This window comes from Scyliorhinus torazame, chromosome 2, assembly GCF_047496885.1.
Source record: "Scyliorhinus torazame isolate Kashiwa2021f chromosome 2, sScyTor2.1, whole genome shotgun sequence".
In the NCBI taxonomy this organism is placed as follows: Eukaryota; Metazoa; Chordata; class Chondrichthyes; order Carcharhiniformes; family Scyliorhinidae; genus Scyliorhinus; species Scyliorhinus torazame.
This window is the reverse complement of record NC_092708.1, coordinates 248,247,507-248,268,893: the sequence shown is the minus strand read 5'-3', so window position 1 is coordinate 248,268,893 and position 21,387 is coordinate 248,247,507. Positions and strand designations below refer to the sequence as shown.

The window sequence follows — 21,387 nt, the reverse complement described above, 5'->3', positions numbered from 1 at the left end:
ACACACACACAGAAAGGTGGACACACACACACAGAAAGGTGGACACACACACACAGAAAGGTGGACACACACACACAGAAAGGTGGACACACACAGAAAGGTGGACACACACACACACAGAAAGGTGGACAGACACACACACACACACACAAAAAGGTGGACGGACACACACACAAAAAAGGTGGACGGACACACACACACACAAAAAGGTGGACGGACACACACACACACAAAAAGGTGGACGGACACACACACACACACAAAAAGGTGGACGGACACACACACACACAAAGGTGGACGGACACACACAAAAAGGTGGACGGACACACACACACACACACACACACACAAAAAGGTGGACGGACACACACACACAGAAAGGTGGACACACACACACACACACACACAGAAAGTTGTGACACACACATACAGAAAGGTGGACACACACACACAGAAAGGTGGACACACACACACACACACACACAGAAAGGTGCACACACACACCCACAGAAAGGTACACACACGCACACACAGAAAGGTACACACACACACAGAAAGGTGGACGGACACACACACACAGAAAGGTGGACAGACACACACACACAGAAAGGTGGACGGACACACACACACAGAAAGGTGGACGGACACACACACACAGAAAGGTGGACGGACACCCACACACAGAAAGGTGGACGGACACCCACACACAGAAAGGTACACACACACACACAGAGAAAGGTGGACGGACACACACACACAGAAAGGTGGACACACACACACAGAAAGGTGGAGACACACACACAAACAGAAAGGTGGAGACACACACACAAACAGAAAGGTGGAGACACACACAAACATACAGAAAGGTGGAGACACACACAAACATACAGAAAGGTGGACACACACACAGAAAGGTGGACACACCGAAAGGTACACACACACACACACAGAAAGGTACAAACACACACAGAAAGGTGGACGGACACACACACAGAAAGGTGGACGGACACACACACAGAAAGGTGGACACACACACACACAGAAAGGTGGACACACACACACACAGAAAGGTGGACACACGCACACAGAAAGGTACACACACGCGCACACAGAAAGGTACACACACGCACATACAGAAAGGTGGACGGACGGACGGACGGACGGACGGACGGACGGACACACACACACACACACACACACACACACAGAGAGAGAGAAAGGAGGACGGACACACACACAAAGGTGGATGGACACACACGAAGGTGGACGCACACACACAGAAAGGTGGACACACACATACAGAAAGGTGGACACACACACACACAGAAAGGTGCACACACACACACAGAAAGGTACACACACGCGCACACAGAAAGGTGGACGGACACACACACACAGAAAGGTGGACGGACACACACACACAGAAAGGTGGACGGACACACACACACAGAAAGGTGGACGGACACACACACACAGAAAGGTGGACGGACACACACACACAGAAAGGTGGACGGACACACACACACAGAAAGGTGGACGGACACACACACACAGAAAGGTGGACACACACACACAGAAAGGTGGACGGACACACACACAGAAAGGTGGACACACACACACAGAAAGGTACACACACACACACACACACAGAGAAAGGTGGACGGACACACACACACAGAAAGGTGGACACACACACACAGAAAGGTACACACACACACACACACAGAAAGGTGGACACACGCACACAGAAAGGTGGACACACGCACACAAACAGAAAGGTGGAGACACACACACACACAAACAGAAAGGTGGAGACACACACACACAAACAGAAAGGTGGAGACACACACACAAACAGAAAGGTGGAGACACACACACAAACAGAAAGGTGGAGACACACACAAACATACAGAAAGGTGGACACACACACACACAGAAAGGTGGACACACACACACACAGAAAGGTGGACACACACACAGAAAGGTGGACACACCGAAAGGTACACACACACACACACACACACACACACACACACACACACACACACACACACACACACACAGAAAGGTGGACGGACACACACACAGAAAGGTGGACGGACACACACACAAAGGTGGACGGACACACACACACACACAAAGGTGGACGGACACACACACACAAAGGTGGACGGACACACACACAAAGGTGGACGGACACACACACAAAGGTGGACGGACACACACACAAAGGTGGACGGACACACACACAAAGGTGGATGGACACACACAAAGGTGGATGGACACACACAAAGGTGGATGGACACACACAAAGGTGGATGGACACACACACAGAAAGGTGGACACACACATACAGAAAGGTGGACACACACACACACACACAGAGAAGGTGCACACACGCACACAGAAAGGTACACACACGCGCACACAGAAAGGTACACACACGCACATACAGAAAGGTGGACGGACACACACACGGACACACACACACACACACACACACACACACACACACACACACACACACACACACACACACACACACACACACACACACACAGAGAAAGGTGGACGGACACACACACAGAAAGGTGGACGGACACACAAAGGTGGATGGACACACACAAAGGTGGATGGACACACACAGAAAGGTGGATGGACACACACAGAAAGGTGGATGGACGGACTTCCGGGTGCGGCGATGACCAGCTGAGTCACACGTATCGGCAGCTCCCTGTGAAACGGACTTTTGGGCTCTTGATAGGAGCCCCAACGGCAATTTTAACGGCTGAAAACACCGTGCGGTAAACCAGAAGGGTGTTCCCCCTGGACACGGATGGAAAAAGGAGAGGAAAGTGGCCGGATTGCAGCGGATCCTTTGGAACAACGGCAAGGAAGGCAAGCAGAAACCAAGATGGCGTCGGAAGGTGGCAGTTTCATATGGGGCCCTGAACAACAAGAGTTTTTGAAACGCTGCGTGGAGGAGATAAAAAAGGTAATGAAGAAAGAGTTGTTGGCCCCGATATTACAGGCGATTGAAGGGCTGAAAGAGGAACAAAAGACCCAGGAGCAGGAGCTTCGGGTCGTGAAGGCGAAAGCAGCAGAGAATGAAAACGACATACAGGGCCTGGTGGTGAAGTCGGAGATACAGGAGGCACACCAGAAACGATCTGTGGAGAGGTTGGAGGCACTGGAAAATAATGCAAGGAGGAACAACTTGAGGATTCTTGGCCTTCCTGAAGGTGTGGAGGGGGCGGACGTCGGGGCATATGTGAGCACGATGCTGCACTCGTTAATGGGAGTGGAGGCCCCGACGGGTCCGTTGGAGGTGGAGGGAGCATACCGAGTTATGGTGCGAGGACCGAGAGCAGGAGAAGCTCCCAGAGCCATAGTGGTGAGATTTCTCCGTTTTAAGGATAGAGAAATGGTCCTTAGATGGGCGAAGAAAACTCGGTGTAGAAAATGGGAGAACGCGGTGATCCGCGTCTATCAAGATTGGAGTGCGGAGGTGGCGAGAAGGAGGGCGAGCTTTAATCGGGCCAAAGCGGTACTTCACAAAAAAAAGATAAAGTTTGGAATGCTGCAACCGGCAAGACTGTGGGTCACATATCAAGGGAGGCACCACTACTTTGAGACGGCGGATGAAGCGTGGACTTTTATTGTAGAAGAAAAATTGGAATGATTGGACTACGAAAATGAACGTTTGGACAAAGTGGTGGGACGAGTGGGGGGGGGGGGGGGGGGGGGGGGCGAAGAGGGATTGTATGATTAATCCTGCGGTATGGTAACTTTTCTTTCTCCCACAGGTGGTGATGAGGGGAGGTGGGGAGGGAGAGGCGATGGGGCGTTGGCCATGGGAGGCGGGGCCGAGGGAGAGGCGCGGGCTTGGTTCCCGCGCTATGATAATTATGGCGGGAATAGAGAAGCAGGAAGGAGGGGGCGCCGCACGGGGCGAGCCGTGATCACGGGGGGGAAGCCGAGGTCAGCCAGAGTTTGCTGACTTCTGGGAGCAACATGGGGGGAGTAATTACGCTAGCGGGGGGTCTAGCGGGGGGGGGGGGGGGGGGGAGGGGGGAATTACTGGGTTGCTGCTGCTGGGGAAAGGGGGGAGTGGGTGCGGGAAAGGATGGGCGGGGGGGCACCGTCTGGGAGAAATACAGCCGCGTGGGAACTGGGCGAGAAGCTGGAAAAAGATGATGGCTAACCGGCAAGGGGGGGGAGTGGGAAGCCCCCCAACTCGGCTGATCACGTGGAACGTGAGGGGGCTTAACGGGCCGATAAAGAGGGCACGAGTACTCGCACACCTTAAGAAACTTAAAGCAGATGTGGTCATGTTACAGGAAACGCACCTGAAACTGATAGATCAGGTTGGGTTGCGCAAAGGATGGGTAGGGCAGGTGTTCCATTCGGGGCTGGATGCGAAAAACAGGGGGGTGGCTATATTAGTGGGGAAGCGGGTAATGTTCGAGGCAAAGACTATAGTGGCGGATAACGGGGGCAGATACGTGATGGTGAGTGGCAAATTACAGGGAGAGATGGTGGTGTTGGTAAACGTGTATGCCCCGAATTGGGACGATGCCAATTTTATGAGGCGAATGCTAGGACGCATCCCAGACCTAGAGACCGGAAAGCTGATAATGGGGGGAGACTTTAACACGGTGTTGGAACCAAGGCTGGATAGGTCGAAGTCCAGGACTGGTAGGAGGCCGGCAGCAGCCAAGGTGCTTAAGGATTTTATGGAGCAGATGGGAGGGGTGGACCCGTGGAGATTCAGTAGACCTAGGAGTAAGGAGTTCTCGTTTTTCTCCTATGTCCATAAAGTCTATTCACGCATAGACTTTTTTGTGTTGGGTAGGGCATTGATCCCGAGGGTGAGGGGAACGGAATATACGGCTATAGCCATTTCGGATCATGCCCCACACTGGGTAGACTTGGAGATAGGGGAGGAAACAAGAGGGCGTCCACCCTGGAGAATGGATATGGGACTAATGGCGGATGAGGAGGTGTGCTTAAGGGTGAGGGGATGCATTGAAAAGTACTTGGAACTCAATGACAATGGGGAGGTTCAGGTGGGAGTGGTCTGGGAGGCGTTGAAGGCGGTGGTTAGGGGGGAGCTGATATCAATAAGGACACATAAAGGGAAACAGGAGAGTAAGGAACGGGAGCGGTTGTTGCAAGAACTTTTGAGGGTGGACAGACAGTATGCGGAAGCACCGGAGGAGGGACTGTATAGGGAAAGGCAAAGGCTGCATGTGGAATTTGACTTGCTGACCACAGGCACTGCAGAGGCACAATGGAGGAAGGCGCAGGGTGTACAGTATGAATATGGAGAGAAGGCGAGCAGATTGCTGGCACACCAATTGAGGAAAAGGGGAGCAGCGAGGGAAATAGGGGGGGTGAGAGACGAAGATGGAGAGACGGAGCGGGGAGCGGAGAGAGTGAATGAAGTGTTTAAGACATTTTATAAAAAATTGTATGAAGCTCAACCCCCGGATGGGAGGGAGAGAATGATGGAGTTTTTGGATCGGCTGGAAATTCCCAAGGTGGAAGAGCAGGGAAGGATGGGATTGGGAGCACAGATCACGGTAGAAGAAGTGGTGAAAGGAATTAGGAACATGCAGACAGGAAAGGCCCCGGGACCGGACGGATTCCCAGTTGAATTTTACAGAAAATATTTGGACTTGCTCGCCCCGCTACTGACGAGGACCTTCAACGAGGCAAAGGAAAGGGGACAACTGCCCCCGACTATGTCAGAAGCAACGATATCGCTTCTTTTAAAGAAGGAAAAGGATCCGCTACAATGCGGGTCCTACAGACCAATCTCCCTCCTCAATGTAGATGCCAAGGTCTTGGCCAAGGTAATGGCAATGAGAATAGAGGAATGTGTCCCGGGGGTGGTTCATGAGGACCAAACTGGGTTTGTGAAGGGGAGACAGCTGAACACGAACATACGGAGGTTGTTAGGGGTAATGATGATGGCCCCACCAGAGGGTGAAACGGAGATAGTAGTGGCGATGGATGCCGAGAAAGCATTTGATAGAGTGGAGTGGGATTATCTGTGGGAGGTGTTGAGGAGATTTGGGTTCGGAGAGGGGTATGTTAGATGGGTGCAGCTGTTGTATAGGGCCCCAGTGGCGAGTGTGGTCACGAATGGACGGGGATCGGCATATTTTCGGCTCCATAGAGGGACAAGGCAGGGATGTCCTCTGTCCCCATTACTGTTTGCACTGGCGATTGAGCCCCTGGCGATAGCGCTGAGAGGTTCCAAGGGATGGAGGGGAATACTTAGGGGAGGAGAAGAACACCGGGTATCTTTATATGCGGATGATCTGCTACTATATGTGGCGGATCCAGCGGAGGGGATGACAGAAATAATGCAGATACTTGGGGAGTTTGGGGATTTTTCAGGGTATAAATTGAATATGGGAAAGAGTGAGCTGTTTGTGGTGCATCCAGGGGAGCAGAGTAGAGAAATAGAAGACCTACCGTTGAGGAAGGTAACAAGAGACTTTCGTTACCTGGGGATCCAGATAGCTAAGAATTGGGGCACATTGCACAGGCTAAATTTGACGCGGTTGGTGGAACAGATGGAGGAAGATTTCAAGAGATGGGACATGGTAGCATTGTCAATGGCAGGGAGGGTGCAGGCAGTTAAGATGGTGGTCCTCCCGAGATTCCTTTTTGTGTTTCAGTGTCTCCCGGTGGTGATCACGAAGGCTTTTTTCAAAAGGATAGAAAAGAGTATTATGGGTTTTGTTTGGGCCGGGAAGACTCCGAGAGTGAGGAAGGGATTCTTACAGCGTAGTAGGGATAGGGGGGGGCTGGCACTACCGAGCCTAAGTGAGTATTATTGGGCCGCTAATATTTCAATGGTGAGTAAGTGGATGGGAGAGGAGGAAGGAGCGGCGTGGAAGAGATTAGAGAGGGCGTCCTGTAGGGGGACCAGCCTGCAGGCTATGGTGACAGCCCCATTGCCGTTCTCACCAAGGAACTATACCACGAGTCCGGTGGTGGTAGCTACACTGAAGATTTGGGGACAGTGGAGACGACATAGGGGAAAGACCGGAGCACTGGGGGGGTCCCCGATAAGAAACAACCATAGGTTTGCCCCGGGGGGAATGGATGGGGGATATGGAATGTGGCAAAGAGCAGGTATAACGCAATTGAAAGATCTATTTGTGGATGGGAAGTTTGCGAGTCTGGGAGCGCTGACCGAGAAATATGGGTTGCCCCAAGGGAATGCATTCAGGTACATGCAATTGAGGGCTTTTGCGAGGCAGCAGGTGAGGGAATTCCCGCAGCTCCCGACACAAGAGGTGCAGGACAGAGTCATCTCAAAGAAATGGGTGGGGGGCGGTAAGGTGCCGGATATATATAGGGAAATGAGAGAGGAAGGGGAGACTATGATGGACGAACTAAAAGGGAAATGGGAAGAAGAGCTAGGGGAGGAGATTGAGGAGGGGATGTGGGCAGATGCCCTAAACAGGGTAAACTCGTCGTCCTCGTGCGCCAGGCTAAGCCTGATTCAGTTTAAGGTATTACACAGGGCACATATGACTGGAACACGGCTCAGTAAATATTTTGGGGTGGAGGATAGGTGTGCGAGGTGCTCGAGAAGCCCAGCGAATCATACCCATATGTTTTGGTCATGCCCGGCACTACAGGGGTTTTGGATGGGGGTGACAAAGGTGCTTTCGAAAGTAGTAGGAGTCCGGGTCGAACCAAGCTGGGGGTTGGCTATATTTGGGGTTGCACAAGAGCCGGGAGTGCAGGAGGCGAGAGAGGCCGATGTTTTGGCCTTTGCGTCCCTAGTAGCCCGGCGCAGAATATTGCTAATGTGGAAAGAAGCCAAGCCCCCGGGGGTGGAGACCTGGATAAATGATATGGCGGGGTTCATAAAGTTAGAGCGGATTAAGTTCGTCCTAAGGGGGTCGGCTCAAGGGTTTACTAGGCGGTGGCAACCGTTCGTCGAATATCTTGCGGAAAGATAGATAGGGAAGAACAAAAAAGGCAGCAGCAGCGGCCCAGGACTTGGGGGGGGGGGGGGGGGGGGGGGGATGGGGGGGGGGATGAGGGGGGGGGGGGGTGGCCTGAGACAAGGCAGTTGCCAATTAGGGCTAGTTTTTATTTTTTGTTATTTAATATTTATTTATTTGTTGTTGTTTTTGTTTAAATTTAAAAAAGGTCATTATTATCTGTATTGTTACAATGTTGTGTAAAGGATGCACAATGTACTGTGTTGGTTGACCAAAAATTTTCAATAAAATATTATTTTAAAAAAAAGGTGGATGGACACACACATACAGAAAGGTGGACACACACACACACAGAAAGGTACACACACGCGCACACAGAAAGGTACACACACGCACATACAGAAAGGTGGACGGACGGACGGACACACACACACACACACACACACACACACACACACACACACACACACACACACACACACACACACACACACACACACAGAGAGAGAGAGAAAGGTGGACGGACACACACACACAGAAAGGTGGACGGACACACACACACAGAAAGGTGGACGGACACACACACACAGAAAGGTGGACGGACACACACACACAGAAAGGTGGACGGACACACACACACAGAAAGGTGGACGGACACACACACACAGAAAGGTGGACGGACACACACACACAGAAAGGTGGACGGACACACACACACAGAAAGGTGGGCACACACACACAGAAAGGTGGACGGACACACACACAGAAAGGTGGACGGACACACACAGAAAGGTGGACACACACACACAAACAGAAAGGTGGAGACACACACAAACAGAAAGGTGGAGACACACACACAAACAGAAAGGTGGAGACACACACACAAACAGAAAGGTGGAGACACACACACAAACAGAAAGGTGGACACACAGAAAGGTACACACACACACACACACACACACACACACAGAAAGGTACACACACACGTACAAACACACACACACACACACACACACAGAAAGGTACACACACACGTACAAACACACACACACACGTGGACGGACACACACACAGAAAGGTGGACGGACACACACACAGAAAGGTGGACGGACACACACACACAGAAAGGTGGACGGACACACACACAAAGGTGGACGGACACACACAAAGGTGGATGGACACACACAAAGGTGGATGGACACACACACACACAAAGGCGGATGGACACACACACACACACAAAGGCGGATGGACACACACACATACAGAAAGGGGGAAGACTGACACACACAAACAGGGAGGACGGACAAACACACACACACAAGGGGAGGATAGACTCACAAACATGGGGGGGGGGGAAACGCACAGAGGGGGGGACATTCTCACAGGCATAAGTGAAAGGAATTCCTAAACTTCCTCTGCAAGCAAGAGTTGATGAGCAAAGACAAATTGCTACATAAGACGTCAGAGCAACCATGCTGTTCTTAAAATATTATTTGGAAAATGCTGTGAATAAGAGGCTATAAATAAACTAACATTGAACAAGAACCCATGAGTCCATAAAAAAAGAGAAATTAGAAAAGTGAAGAAAAAATTAAGAAATCAAGGGGAAATATGAAGAGTGATTCCAAAAACAATTCTACAAATGTCATCAGTAAAAGTGAACTTTTAAAGGCAAGGTGGTGAAGCTAAGCCTTGAAAAAGCTTTAGTGATGCACTGGTGTAACATGTACCCTTGATGAGTTTACATTTCACGGACATGCATTCTGCTGATATCATTCATGGAAAGAGTGTTCATGATGACCATTCATTGGCTGCTACTGAACACCACACAGATGATTAATTTCTAGGGTTTAAAAGGTTTGATTATTTTTTAAACCCAAGTAGCCCAATGACATTCACGTAGAATCATGGAATAATAAATTCCTACAGTGCAGAATTAAGCCATTCGGCCCACCGGGTCTGCAGCGACCCTCCGAAAGACCACCCTCACCTAAAGCCCACAACCCGGCCCTACCACCATAACCTCACCTAACCTTCAGACACTAAGCAGCAATTTATCATGGCCAATCCACCTAACCTGCACATCTTTGGATTGTGGGAGGAAACCAGAGCACCCGGAGGAAACCCACGCAGACACGGGGAGAAGGTGCAAACTCCATACAGTCACCCAAGGCCGGAACTTGGATTACAAACGAGCAGCAGGTAGGGTATGACACAGAGCTGAACAATACCCACATTTTATTGGCCGTCTGCTTTCACACGAGGAAGAAGGGTGGGGGTAAAGAAAGGGAGAAAATTGAGAGTGAGGAGAGGATCTTATAATTATTCCAGGCTGTCTATTTGCATACATTTACAAAACTCTATGCAGATCTAAGGCCTTACTTTTGGTGTCGAGCTGGGCTCGATATCTGTCGAAGCCCTTGAGGCGCACTTTGTCTCCCAGCAATTGGAGAAATTCTTCAAATGCAGGGCCAGCCACTTCATTATTGTACATCTCTTCCTCTGTGCTCTGTCCAGCTTTACAATACATTACCCCTACTTTGTGCTGGAAGCTAAGCTGTTCAAATAGAAAGACAGATGGATTACGTTACAACAATGGGCCTCTCCATCCCAGTGGTGATCACAAAAACAAATACCTCAGTACATTGGTAAACCGGCATGGTGATCCTAGCTTTCAAAACAATGAAGTACAGCCACAAAGACTCAAGTGGACCACTCTATTTGAAACCTTGCATCCTCTACAAAGATCCTTGAAGAAAATCTTTTTATGGAAATCTAGCACAGCCTGCTCTTATTCTTCATCCCTAGTTGCTCGGAGAATATAACACAATTTGAGTGTTTGCAAGTCGACACGAGGTCAGTTATCAGTCAACCATTTTGATTTAGGGCTGGATCCAGAGGCCAGAACTGGTAATCCTAGAATCCCCTCTGTGCAGGAGGACACCATTTGGCTCAAAATCTGCACCGATCCTTCAAAAGAGCACCCCACCCAGGCCCAATTCCTACAACTCCACCCAAAAGGGCAATTTAGCATGGCTAACCTGTACATCTTTGGACTGTGGGAGGAAACCAGAGCACCCGGAGGAAACCCACGCAGACATGGGGAGAAAGTGCAAACTCCACGCAGACAGTGACCCAATGTCGGAATCGAACCCAGGACCCTGAAGCTAAGAAGCAGCAGCGCTAACCACTGTGCCATTGTGACGTCCCTAACATATTTGCTTCCTTAAGGAACATTAATATAACTGTTAGATATTCAAAAACCCATGAACTATAAGAGCCATTCCTGTTGACTCCCTTATTTTCCATTTATTTTATTTTGCCGTTATCATTTTTGATCCATGGATCTTTAATGGGATTATGCTTTTAAGTCGAGCAGAGGAAGTGAGTAACTCAAAGGTTACAAAATAGTACACTGCCCACTTGTGAACAGCAGAACTCAGATTCTTCGGCACCCGAGAGATCAGAAGGACTCCGTTCAATTGGTTGACTGGTGGCCAATGAATTGCTTGTTAACTGGGTCCTACCCAAGTGGGATGGTTTTCAGAAAACTAAGGAACAAACGGTCAGGTCCTGGAAGCTCAGAGAAGAAGCTGTGCGAGTCTTTCTCTCTCTTGCTCCAGAAAAGCTGCATAGGATTTTTGAACCTACAGAGAAACTGGATGAATCTACACTGAAAACCATTACAGACTGAAAGTAGAAACCTCGAATTTAAGGAAAGTGTGCCAGAAGACAACCATCTGAAACAAAGATTCTTATCTTTTTTATTTTCCATCATTATTCTTACACCTCTCTTTTCCCCTCTGTTTTGTAACCTGTCTTGTTTGTGTGTATATTTATACATAAATATAAAGGGTGGGGGCAAGTTAAAGAGGGAGCATTAGGAATAAGATAATAGTTAATCAGTTGTATTTTAAGTACATTGAATTCTAGTTATTGCTATAAAATTAATTGTGCTTAAATTTATAAACCTGGTGACTGTAGTTATTGGGCAGCCAAGGGCCAAACATTTGGGTATTTTTCTGAGAATCATTTGTTAATTTCAATTGTGTTACGACTCCGGGTCAAGTGGAGCTGGAATTGATCGTACACTAGCCCGGTGGGGGGGGGGGGTCATAATAATAGCCACTAGTATATTCTCAAACAGCAAAAAGGAGCTTGAATTCATGTCGTAAGTTGAGAGCAGATGGTGTGGTTATTGGAGACACATGTAAACTACAGCACTAATGCAGGAAAGCCAGAAACTTTAATATGTCACAAACCATTTCATATGCAAAGCTTTGTTTTACTGGTGACTGTAGTTATTGGGCAGCCAATAACTAAACATCTAGATAGTAAAAGTTGGGTTGTAACCAAATTTCATCCTACAACCAATATAAATAATATATAGAAACATGGAATTGTTAAAGACATCCAATAAGGTTGCATTGTTCATAAGTAATGCCTATCCAGTACTCCTTTCATAACAGGGATTTCCTTCCCTGGTGCAAGAGGTGCAAGAGATCGTGTGGCACAATGGGTAGAGCCCCTGCCTGAGTCAGAAACTCGGGGTTTGAGTCCCACCCAAGACTTAATGGCCAAGGAAGATGTGTTCATAACGTGGCCAAACAAGTTGATTATTGATCTGCAAATCCTTCCAACACAGGCCAATGGCAGGCAGTAAGAGCAGGATATATTCCTGGTTGGCTACGTGATGAAACGTCCACCATCGACCTCTGCCATCACTATCCATAGCTCCAGACTGCAACGGACATGAGAGCTGTAGCACACCACCACCAAGAAACCTTGACATAATGCTAGTTTTTCCTGCTGTTATGACTTTATAGTGAAATCTTTCACCACTGCGATATTCTGCATGAACAAATATGACATCAAATTCCTGATTTGATTGTTATTATCCTGTACAAATGTCAATGTGACCGGAGACTAAAAGTCTGACTGATCACAAAATCTTTACAGGAGAGCAAGTGCACCAGCATGCTCGAATCTAACACATGCTCTATTTCCTTGATGTTTCCACATTCATTCCAATTTCTACTTCCTGCTCCCAAAGAAAAATCTAGTTAGCTTGAAAGAGTATTTACTGTTGGAGACAAAATAATTTGAAAGCAGAAAGAGTTCTGGATCACAGAATTCAATCTGCATAAATTAAATGCATACACTTTATTAACAAAAAACAGACTTTATACTTTGAATATGGGAGTCTTGCCATCAGTAGTTCTTTGAATATCTAACAATGATCTTCCCCCATTTACATTTGCTTAAACAGTGACTGCTACCTTCTTTCCAAATGATGTGAATAAGAAAGCTGCGTTGAAGAATTCAGTGAAAGACACATTGTGAAACATGATGCTTCCAAACATCTTTAAGCAGCTACCTCTAACTGGTCATTATAATCAGCACATACTTGTCCAACTCACTTGAGCCAAAACCCCCATCCATGTCATTGATTAAAAGAATAACATTCTAAAGAAAGTAGGATTAATGAGAAGAATACTCACCCCTTGTTCATCCAATTTCATAAGCTGCTCTGTGACTTTGGGGGTGTTCAGGCCCAGTCTAAGACAAAGAACACTGAGCTCTGGTACGGCAAATTCAAGTACTTCCTTCAGAGGTATACCTCTGGCTGTGCCATGCTTAGCTGTTGAAGGAACTGCATCTTCCAGTATAGAACCTCTTAAAGTAGTAAGCTGGAAAAATATCAAATGAGATTTAATCTTGCTACACCTGCCAATGGTTTAGCATGTTTACCCTGTAAGCAGCTGTACGCCAATGACAACTGTTCCAGATGCAGGGGTAGTAATGGGAGCAGATTAGCAAAAATAATGTAAAATAAGAAGGGACTTAGTGTTTGCACATTCAATTGTACCAGATTTTCAATTCTATTTTACAGCAGTGGTCAGTTTTGGAGCCTCTCAATTAAAGAGCCAGAGTCTTGAATGCTGCATACACAGAGTGAAACTATCAGTTCCAATGGCACTCAAGGTGGAACGCTTTCTAGTAGCACTCAGTTGATGATCCTGAGCAAATTGTAGAGGGCACACGTCTGCGGTGTCATGAAGTCACCAGACCCACAATTCTTGGGTGCCGAAACAGGCACTCCACGGCATTTGTACTCATATTTACAAATAACTAATGGCCCATTTATTGTGGAAAGACCAGTGCTCCCAGCTATGTTACATCAATTTCTGCCAAAGCAGTTGTGCCATTGAAGAATTTGTGTTCTATTTCTTAAAAACAAAAAGAAACCATGACGAAAATATCACCATTCAAAGATTGAGCAGAATGTGTAAACACAGGCTGCATCAACTTTCTAACATTTCCCATAACTTTGAAATGTGTTCCACTTAGTCCCCTGATCACAATTTGCTCATTGTGAATTATGCTTTTGAGAAATCAAACTCCCAGGTTTCCATCTCTATAACTTTGAATCAGGCACGGAGACAAACAATTGCAGCCTGGAATCAACAATTCCTCCGGTTCTACCTGCTGGTATTGGGAAAATCTAACATCCATCTGGCAGGTCAATGACTATAGAGAAATAATAATGGTCTTCGGAATAAAACCTATATTTCACCATTGCAGTAATTTGTCATTGGTACCACAAAATGCTGCACCATTGCATTGCCTCAGGTTATTTGTTTAAAACTCCAGTATTAAACTAACTGCACATGCATTCCGCCATGTCAGGTTTTAAACATATAAAATGTTGTTTTAAATCATGTTGACTTCTATTTAGGCTGCAATCAAACTAATCACACAAAAGCCCAACTTTACTAAATCTCAACTTAAGATATATAGGCAAAGCTGATCAATGATCAGTCACAAGAAAGTTACCCATTTAAATTGTTCCGTCAACCACAAATACCTGGTTCCAGACTTTGAAAGCAACTTTGTTACCCAATAGTATCTCAACAACTGGAGGGGCAGAATCAACATACATTATTGTGTCTCCAAGACAAACCTATAAAAGGAAATGGAAGGGCTCCATTTCGACCTGTGGTTCCCTATACAACAATTCCCCAAACTGATAAATTTAATGTACAAGAATCCTTTTTGATATGTATCTTCAGCCATACCTCAGGTGTACTACAGTTCTCGCGAGTGTGCAGTGAGTGTTAAAGCCTGACCCACCTGATCTTGCTGTGCCTGAAACAGCAATCAAAATCAGCCTTAAGACCTCTCTTAGAAATCTAGAATCCTTCAGTGCAGAAGGAGGCCATTTGGCCCATCCAGTCTGCACCGACCCTCTGAAAGAGCACCCTACCTAACCCACTCACTCCCCCCGCTCTATCCCGCAACCCTATAACCCCAATTAACCTGTTTGGATACTAAGGGACAATTTAACATGGTTAATCCACCTAACCTGCACATCTTTGGACTTGTGTGAAAGTATTAAAATATTTAATAGAAATATTTTGGGGTCAAAAATGTCAACTTCAGGCAATGCAGATATTAAGTTTCCAATTAAAACATTACAGTCAAACAAACAAAACATTAAAAACACAAGCATTAATTAGCCCAAGGGGTGTTCATTGTTCACTTTGTGATGAATAATGCTCCAGAGTATCCTAATAGGAAGACCCAATACAAAACAATAAATTATAAAAAGGAACAGACATATGCTCGGTGCAATACCACATGTAATTTTTCCACATTTAGTATGTATAATGCAATCTGTTGCCCAAGAACTGTAACAAGTCCCTAGAAGCAGTGAAAATACTGGCTTTCAAGTGGAAAATAGCTCTTACAGCAAGAATTATTTGCTCGATTATAAAACATCGCTGATTTAATAAATACAGATCAGCACTAGTTATAAATCACAGGTCGGCTTTTTAAGTGGTAATGGGTTGACCCTGTAAAAGGTCAGTGGCAACCTTGAAGAATTTTTTTTTTTTTAAATTTAAGAGGACCCAATTCTTTTTCCCCAATTAAGGGCCAATTTAGTGTAGCCAATTCACCTACCCTGCACATCTTTTTGGGTTGTGGGGGTGAGACCCACGCAGACAATACACGGACAGTGACCCGGGGCCGGAATCGAACCCGCGCCCCTGGCGCCATGAGGCAGCAGTGCTAACCACTGCACTACCGTGCTGCCCTAGCAACACTGAAGAACAGAGAATTTGAACCTGATGTTCAGTCTCATTATACAGAATTTTAAAGCCAATCACAAGATCTTGCATTACAGCAGTAGTAGACCCTTTAAAATGGACACTGACTTCAAGTAAATTACTGCATGCTCCTAAACGTTATAACAGGAGTTCTGTACAGTCACTGATGTGATTCAAGTATTCTTTTGTTCTTGTGCTTATGTTTATAATTGTTGGTCAGAATAAGCCCGTGTACCAGTGTTACATAGAGATTTTGAGTTCCAGATAGGTGTCGTCATTTAGAATTGGAGCAGTTTCCACCATGTCAAAAATCACATCACTATCAAAGGAACACAGGAAATTAGGAGGACTAGGCCATTCAGCCCTTCGAGCCTGCTCCCCCATTCAATAAGATCATGGCTGATTTGGCTGTGGTCTTGACTCCACTTTCCCATCTGCCCCCCCCCCCCCCCCCCCCCATAATCCTCGACTCCATTGTCTATCTAAAATCTATCTAACTCTGCCTTGAACAAATTCAATGATCGAACCTTCACTGTTTTCTGGGGAAAATATTTCTCCTAATGTCTGTCTTAAAATGGTTAACTCTTATTTTTAAATTGTGCCCCCAAGTTCTTAAACTGTGTCTTCAAGTTCTCATCTCTCCCGCAAATATAAACATCCTCTGGGTATCTAACCTATCAACTCCCCTCAGGATCTAATATGTTTCAATAAATCACCTCTAAACGCCAATGAAATGAATGAAATGAAATGAAAATCGCTTATTGTCACAAGTAGGCTTCAAATGAAGTTACTGTGAAAAGCCCCTAGTCGCCACATTCATGCGCCTGTTCGGGGAGGCTGTTACCTTTCTTCATGAGCCCTTCATTCCAGCAATGAGTCGAGTGAACCATCTCTGAATTGCTTCTAACACTATTTTATCTTTTCTCAAATAAGGAGACACAGTACTCTAGATGTATGTGGTCGCACCACTGCTCCTGCAGTAAAATCTCTCTACTTTTATTTTCCATTCCCTCACAATAAACACCAACATTCTATTTGCCTTCCTAACCACTTGCTGTACCTGAAGCCCCAGCACTCCTCTATAGCTTCAGCGTGCCAATCCCAAAACAAATACCCATTTATCCCTACTCTCTGCTTCCTGCTAGCTAACCAATTCTTTATCCATGTTAATAGGTCACCTCCTACACCATCTTTTATATGGCACCTTTTCAAATGCCTTTACGAATTCAAGTCCACGGCTACAGGTTCTCCTTTTACCCCTTTCCTTGCTACTTCCTCAAAACCTCTTGCAACAAATCTACTAAATTATGATTTTTGTTCGTCAAATTTAGTTGACAGCACACTTGCATCAGAAGGTCACAGGCTCAAGCTCCACTCCAGGACTTCCAACACATTTAGTAGGTCAAAACTGCAATGTCATGCTGAGGGAGTGCTACATTGTTGAAAGTGCCATGTCATAGATGAGACTTTATACCAAGGCCCTACATGCTTGCTTTACTGCTTCAAGTCAACACTAAATGCCATGTGACACTAATGCAAACAAAGCACAAGTTCTTAAAGAGTATCCCAGCTAACAATTCTTCTTTCAACAAAAAACACCAATAGATTCAGCAGTTACTAATGTCTTTATTTGTTTGATCATGCTGGGAGGAAAATAGGTACCTCTCATGTCTGCCAAATAGCTACTGCATGCCTAAATGCACATGACATCCTTGGTGCCATATTGATGGAAATCTTTTTTAGGGGATAAAGAATTTGGGAACAAAGAAAACACCAATTAAGTATACATGTCTCTTGAAACTTTGTGGTAATCCTGATCAGCATTTTTAAAACCAATATAACTAAATATTTACTCGAGTCAGATACAAGTAGATTTCATTGATCTCACCTCACTTGTTCTAAGGATGGTCCGGTAGTTGTATTGAGCTCCATGCTCTTTACTGTCCTCCAGCCTTTCCCGTCTAATGCTCACCGCCACAGGGCCCAGATTTTCATCCACCCCAAAGTAGTTTGAGTGTTCTGAGAAAAAATCAATTAAAATCAACAACAACAAAAAATCAATCCATGAAACAATCAGTTTCACCTATTATCAGCACAGAAATCTGAATGCAGGATTAGTATTGTCAAATGTCCATTGGGTTACAATTAGCACTGAAAGAAACTTTGGTTGCTGATGCACAACGCAATCATGGATGAGGACAAAGTACATAAGCCATCCAGTCGAGGTACAGCGATGGAAATTTAAATGATCTACATAATAACTGCATTGAGCTGATAAATAAAATAATTTGTCCATCCTGTTTCATTAATCATAGGCACCGACTTACAACATCACAGGTTAGAAATGAAGAGATAAATTGCTTCTCAAGCACATAACCTCTAATGCACTGCTTTTAAGAGTATGTCTTGCTTCAATTGTATAGAACCTTGATTAGATCACACCTGGAGTATTGTGCACAGCTTGGGCCCCTTACCCATGGAAGGACACACTTTGCATCGAGGGAGTTCACCAGACTAATCCCCGGAATGGTGAGACTGTGCTACAAGGAGAGATTGAGGAGACTGGGCCTGTATTCTTTAGAGTTGAGAAGAGTGAATTGAAACTTACAATCGTCTTGAGGGTAGATGCAGAAAGGATGTGTTCCCTGACTGGGGGGGGGCATCTAGAAGCAGGGGATACATAAGCGGAAAGGAATTCAACATTGAGCTGAAGAGTTATTTCTTCATTCAGAGGCTGTGAATCTTTGGAATTCATTACCACAGAGGCTGTGAGAGCTCAGTTAGAGAGTATGTTCAAGACAGAGATTGATAGATTTGTGGATACTAATGGCATCAAGAGATATGGGGATAGGCGTGTGAAAACAGCGCTTAGGTCAATAATCAGCCATGATTTAGTTTAATTGCGGAACAGGCGAATGACCTACTCCTGCTCCTACGTTCCCATTAAAATTAGTATTTTTTTCCCCACCTGCTGTCTCCCCAGCCCTATTTTGAAACTCCAGTTTACAACCATCTCCTTCTGCTACATACTACCCATGATTGAACTGCTCCTAAAACTTTCACCAATGACATCCTGAAAGAAGCCATTTCCTGAAAACGGTGACTTTGTGAAATCCACAGCAAAATCGAACAGCTCCTTAAAGTCTTACTAATCATTCCTTCTGAACTCAAAAGGGATGAAACTACACATTGAACAAAGAAAATACATCAATTTCCCTCCCCCACACATGCATCTGATAACACAGTGGATGAAAATAATTCTGTTGGGTAGGGGAAATGAAATGAAAATCGCTTGTCACAAGTAGGCTTCAAATGAAGTTACTGTGAAAAGCCCGTAGTCACCACATTCCGCGCCCTGTTCGGGGAGGCTGGTACGGTAATTGAACCATGCCTTGGTCTGCTTTAAAAGCCAGCTATTTAGCCCTGTGCTAAACAGCCCTGAGAAGTTGCTGTATTCCACTTTCATTGGCTCTGCAAATGCTCTAACTAGCTATCACTACATTAACTTGCATTTATGAGCACCCTTCAATATAGAAAATCATCCCAAATGCTTCACAGGCGTACATGGCAAAGAAATATGAAACCAAAAGATTGTGATAAGTATGCTGATTAGAAGCTTGGTAAAAGGCGGGGAAAAAACAGGGGAGTGGAATTAGTTGGATGCTTTGGAACAGATGTAATGGACTAAATGGCCTCTTCTCTGCTGTATTATTTGATGATTCCAATTCACTAATTCTTATTCCATCCCAAACCATGTCGGTGTTAACCTCAACAGTCTGTACTAAGGTATGAATAGATATAAGATGTGAAAATAAATGCACTCTCCACCTCAGCAATGTAATTTATGTTCATGAACGTAATTTCTCTGGTTCTTATAGATTTACACTCTTTCAATAAGAAGGCAAAGCTGAACTGAAGCTTGAACTCATCTTCGACATATTGCAGAAATACATAAGATTACAGCACAGGAGGGAAGCCATTCAGCTGGTTGTCCCTCTGCTGGAGCAGTAAACTACATTTTACTGTCACATATTTATGGGCCTATTTTAAAACGACCTCATAACATCTGCAATCACTCTGTTGGCTTTCCAATCAGAGGACTGCTATAGAGTTCAATCAGTTGTCTACTTGGATCAACTTACCTTGTTGCTGACAGGGAAACAGAATGAGATGGAATGCCTTTGACTTTGTGGAGAAGTCTCCCTCAGAGGAGGGAAAAATAATTGGTTACAATCTCGGCTCTGGTTAGAGTGGCTCCAAGGGGCTAATTTTGACTTTACGGTAATAGCGCAAGATAGGCAGCCTGTGGCAGTAAAGTGGCAGCCTGTTTACACCTCTTCTGATTGGAAATAATAATCACGAGTGAGGCTAAATAGTCCGCTAATTTGTGGCAGTCAATGTTACACCATCACAAAGTAAAATCTTGCATTATGTGAAAACGTTGGTCAACCACAGATAAACCTGCACAGATGGAGGAGGATAGCAACATATGGAAGTGGAAAGAATAAAACATGGATTTTACAGTAGTGATCAGCATTCACCACCATTAGTCCTCTGAAACTAACAGTGACTTCTGGAGTCCACACATGCACAGTTAAACACGGAAAACCATAAATTGTTGTCAATGAGTCTATGCTTTGCAAAACGGCATGTACATGAGGTCCTTCCGAAAACAATTAAAAGTCATGGAATGGACGAGAACGTCCATGTACTATTACTGTCTGAAATCCCGAGAAAAGAGTTTCACCTGTCAATGAGGTGTAACTGAGCTTTTAACAGTGTACTAAGTTCATAATTACTACTAAACAGCTTCGCTGGCCGTGAAACAGTATTTTTATATTTGTTGAACGCCCAGTTCCTCAATTATAATTTTTTTTAAATTCTACATTTAAAAAAAAATTTCTTAGATCATGGGCGGGATCTACTGGTTTCTTTGTGGCAAAAACCAGCACGGCGCAACACAAGATCCCACTTACGGGATCTACCCGGCTCACCGTGCCTCACGAGATGTCACAATATGACTCCCGCCCATGATGGGCGGATCACCTTTGGGCAAATTTGCATATTAGAGTGCATCAGCTAGTCTCATTTTAATATGCGTTCCCAATGTCATGATATGCAAACGTGCAACCAATGAACACTCAGAATAGGACACAACCAATGGGCAGTCAGGACACTCTGAGGTGGCATCACCACAAGGGGGCATGACATAAACACTATAAAAGGGATGAGGCACTCACACCCTGCCTCTTTCCACAGACAGACATCGAGAGAGTTAGACAGGGTTGATAGCAGCA

General features: G+C 45.6%; 1 protein-coding gene across 8 annotated transcripts in view; it reads right to left on the bottom strand.

The window, feature by feature from the left end:
• The window catches only part of sipa1l1 (signal-induced proliferation-associated 1 like 1), a 586,476-nt gene that overhangs the window by 228,887 nt on the left and 336,202 nt on the right, over window positions 1-21,387 (bottom strand). For all 8 annotated transcript variants that reach the window (XM_072486108.1, XM_072486095.1, XM_072486090.1 and 5 more), the window contains 3 exons: window positions 17,979-18,109; window positions 13,481-13,669; window positions 10,362-10,536 (listed from right to left, as the gene is read on the bottom strand). In XM_072486108.1, the coding sequence (XP_072342209.1) occupies window positions 10,362-10,536; window positions 13,481-13,669; window positions 17,979-18,109 (495 nt within the window). The remainder of the gene's footprint in view (window positions 1-10,361; window positions 10,537-13,480; window positions 13,670-17,978; window positions 18,110-21,387) is intronic.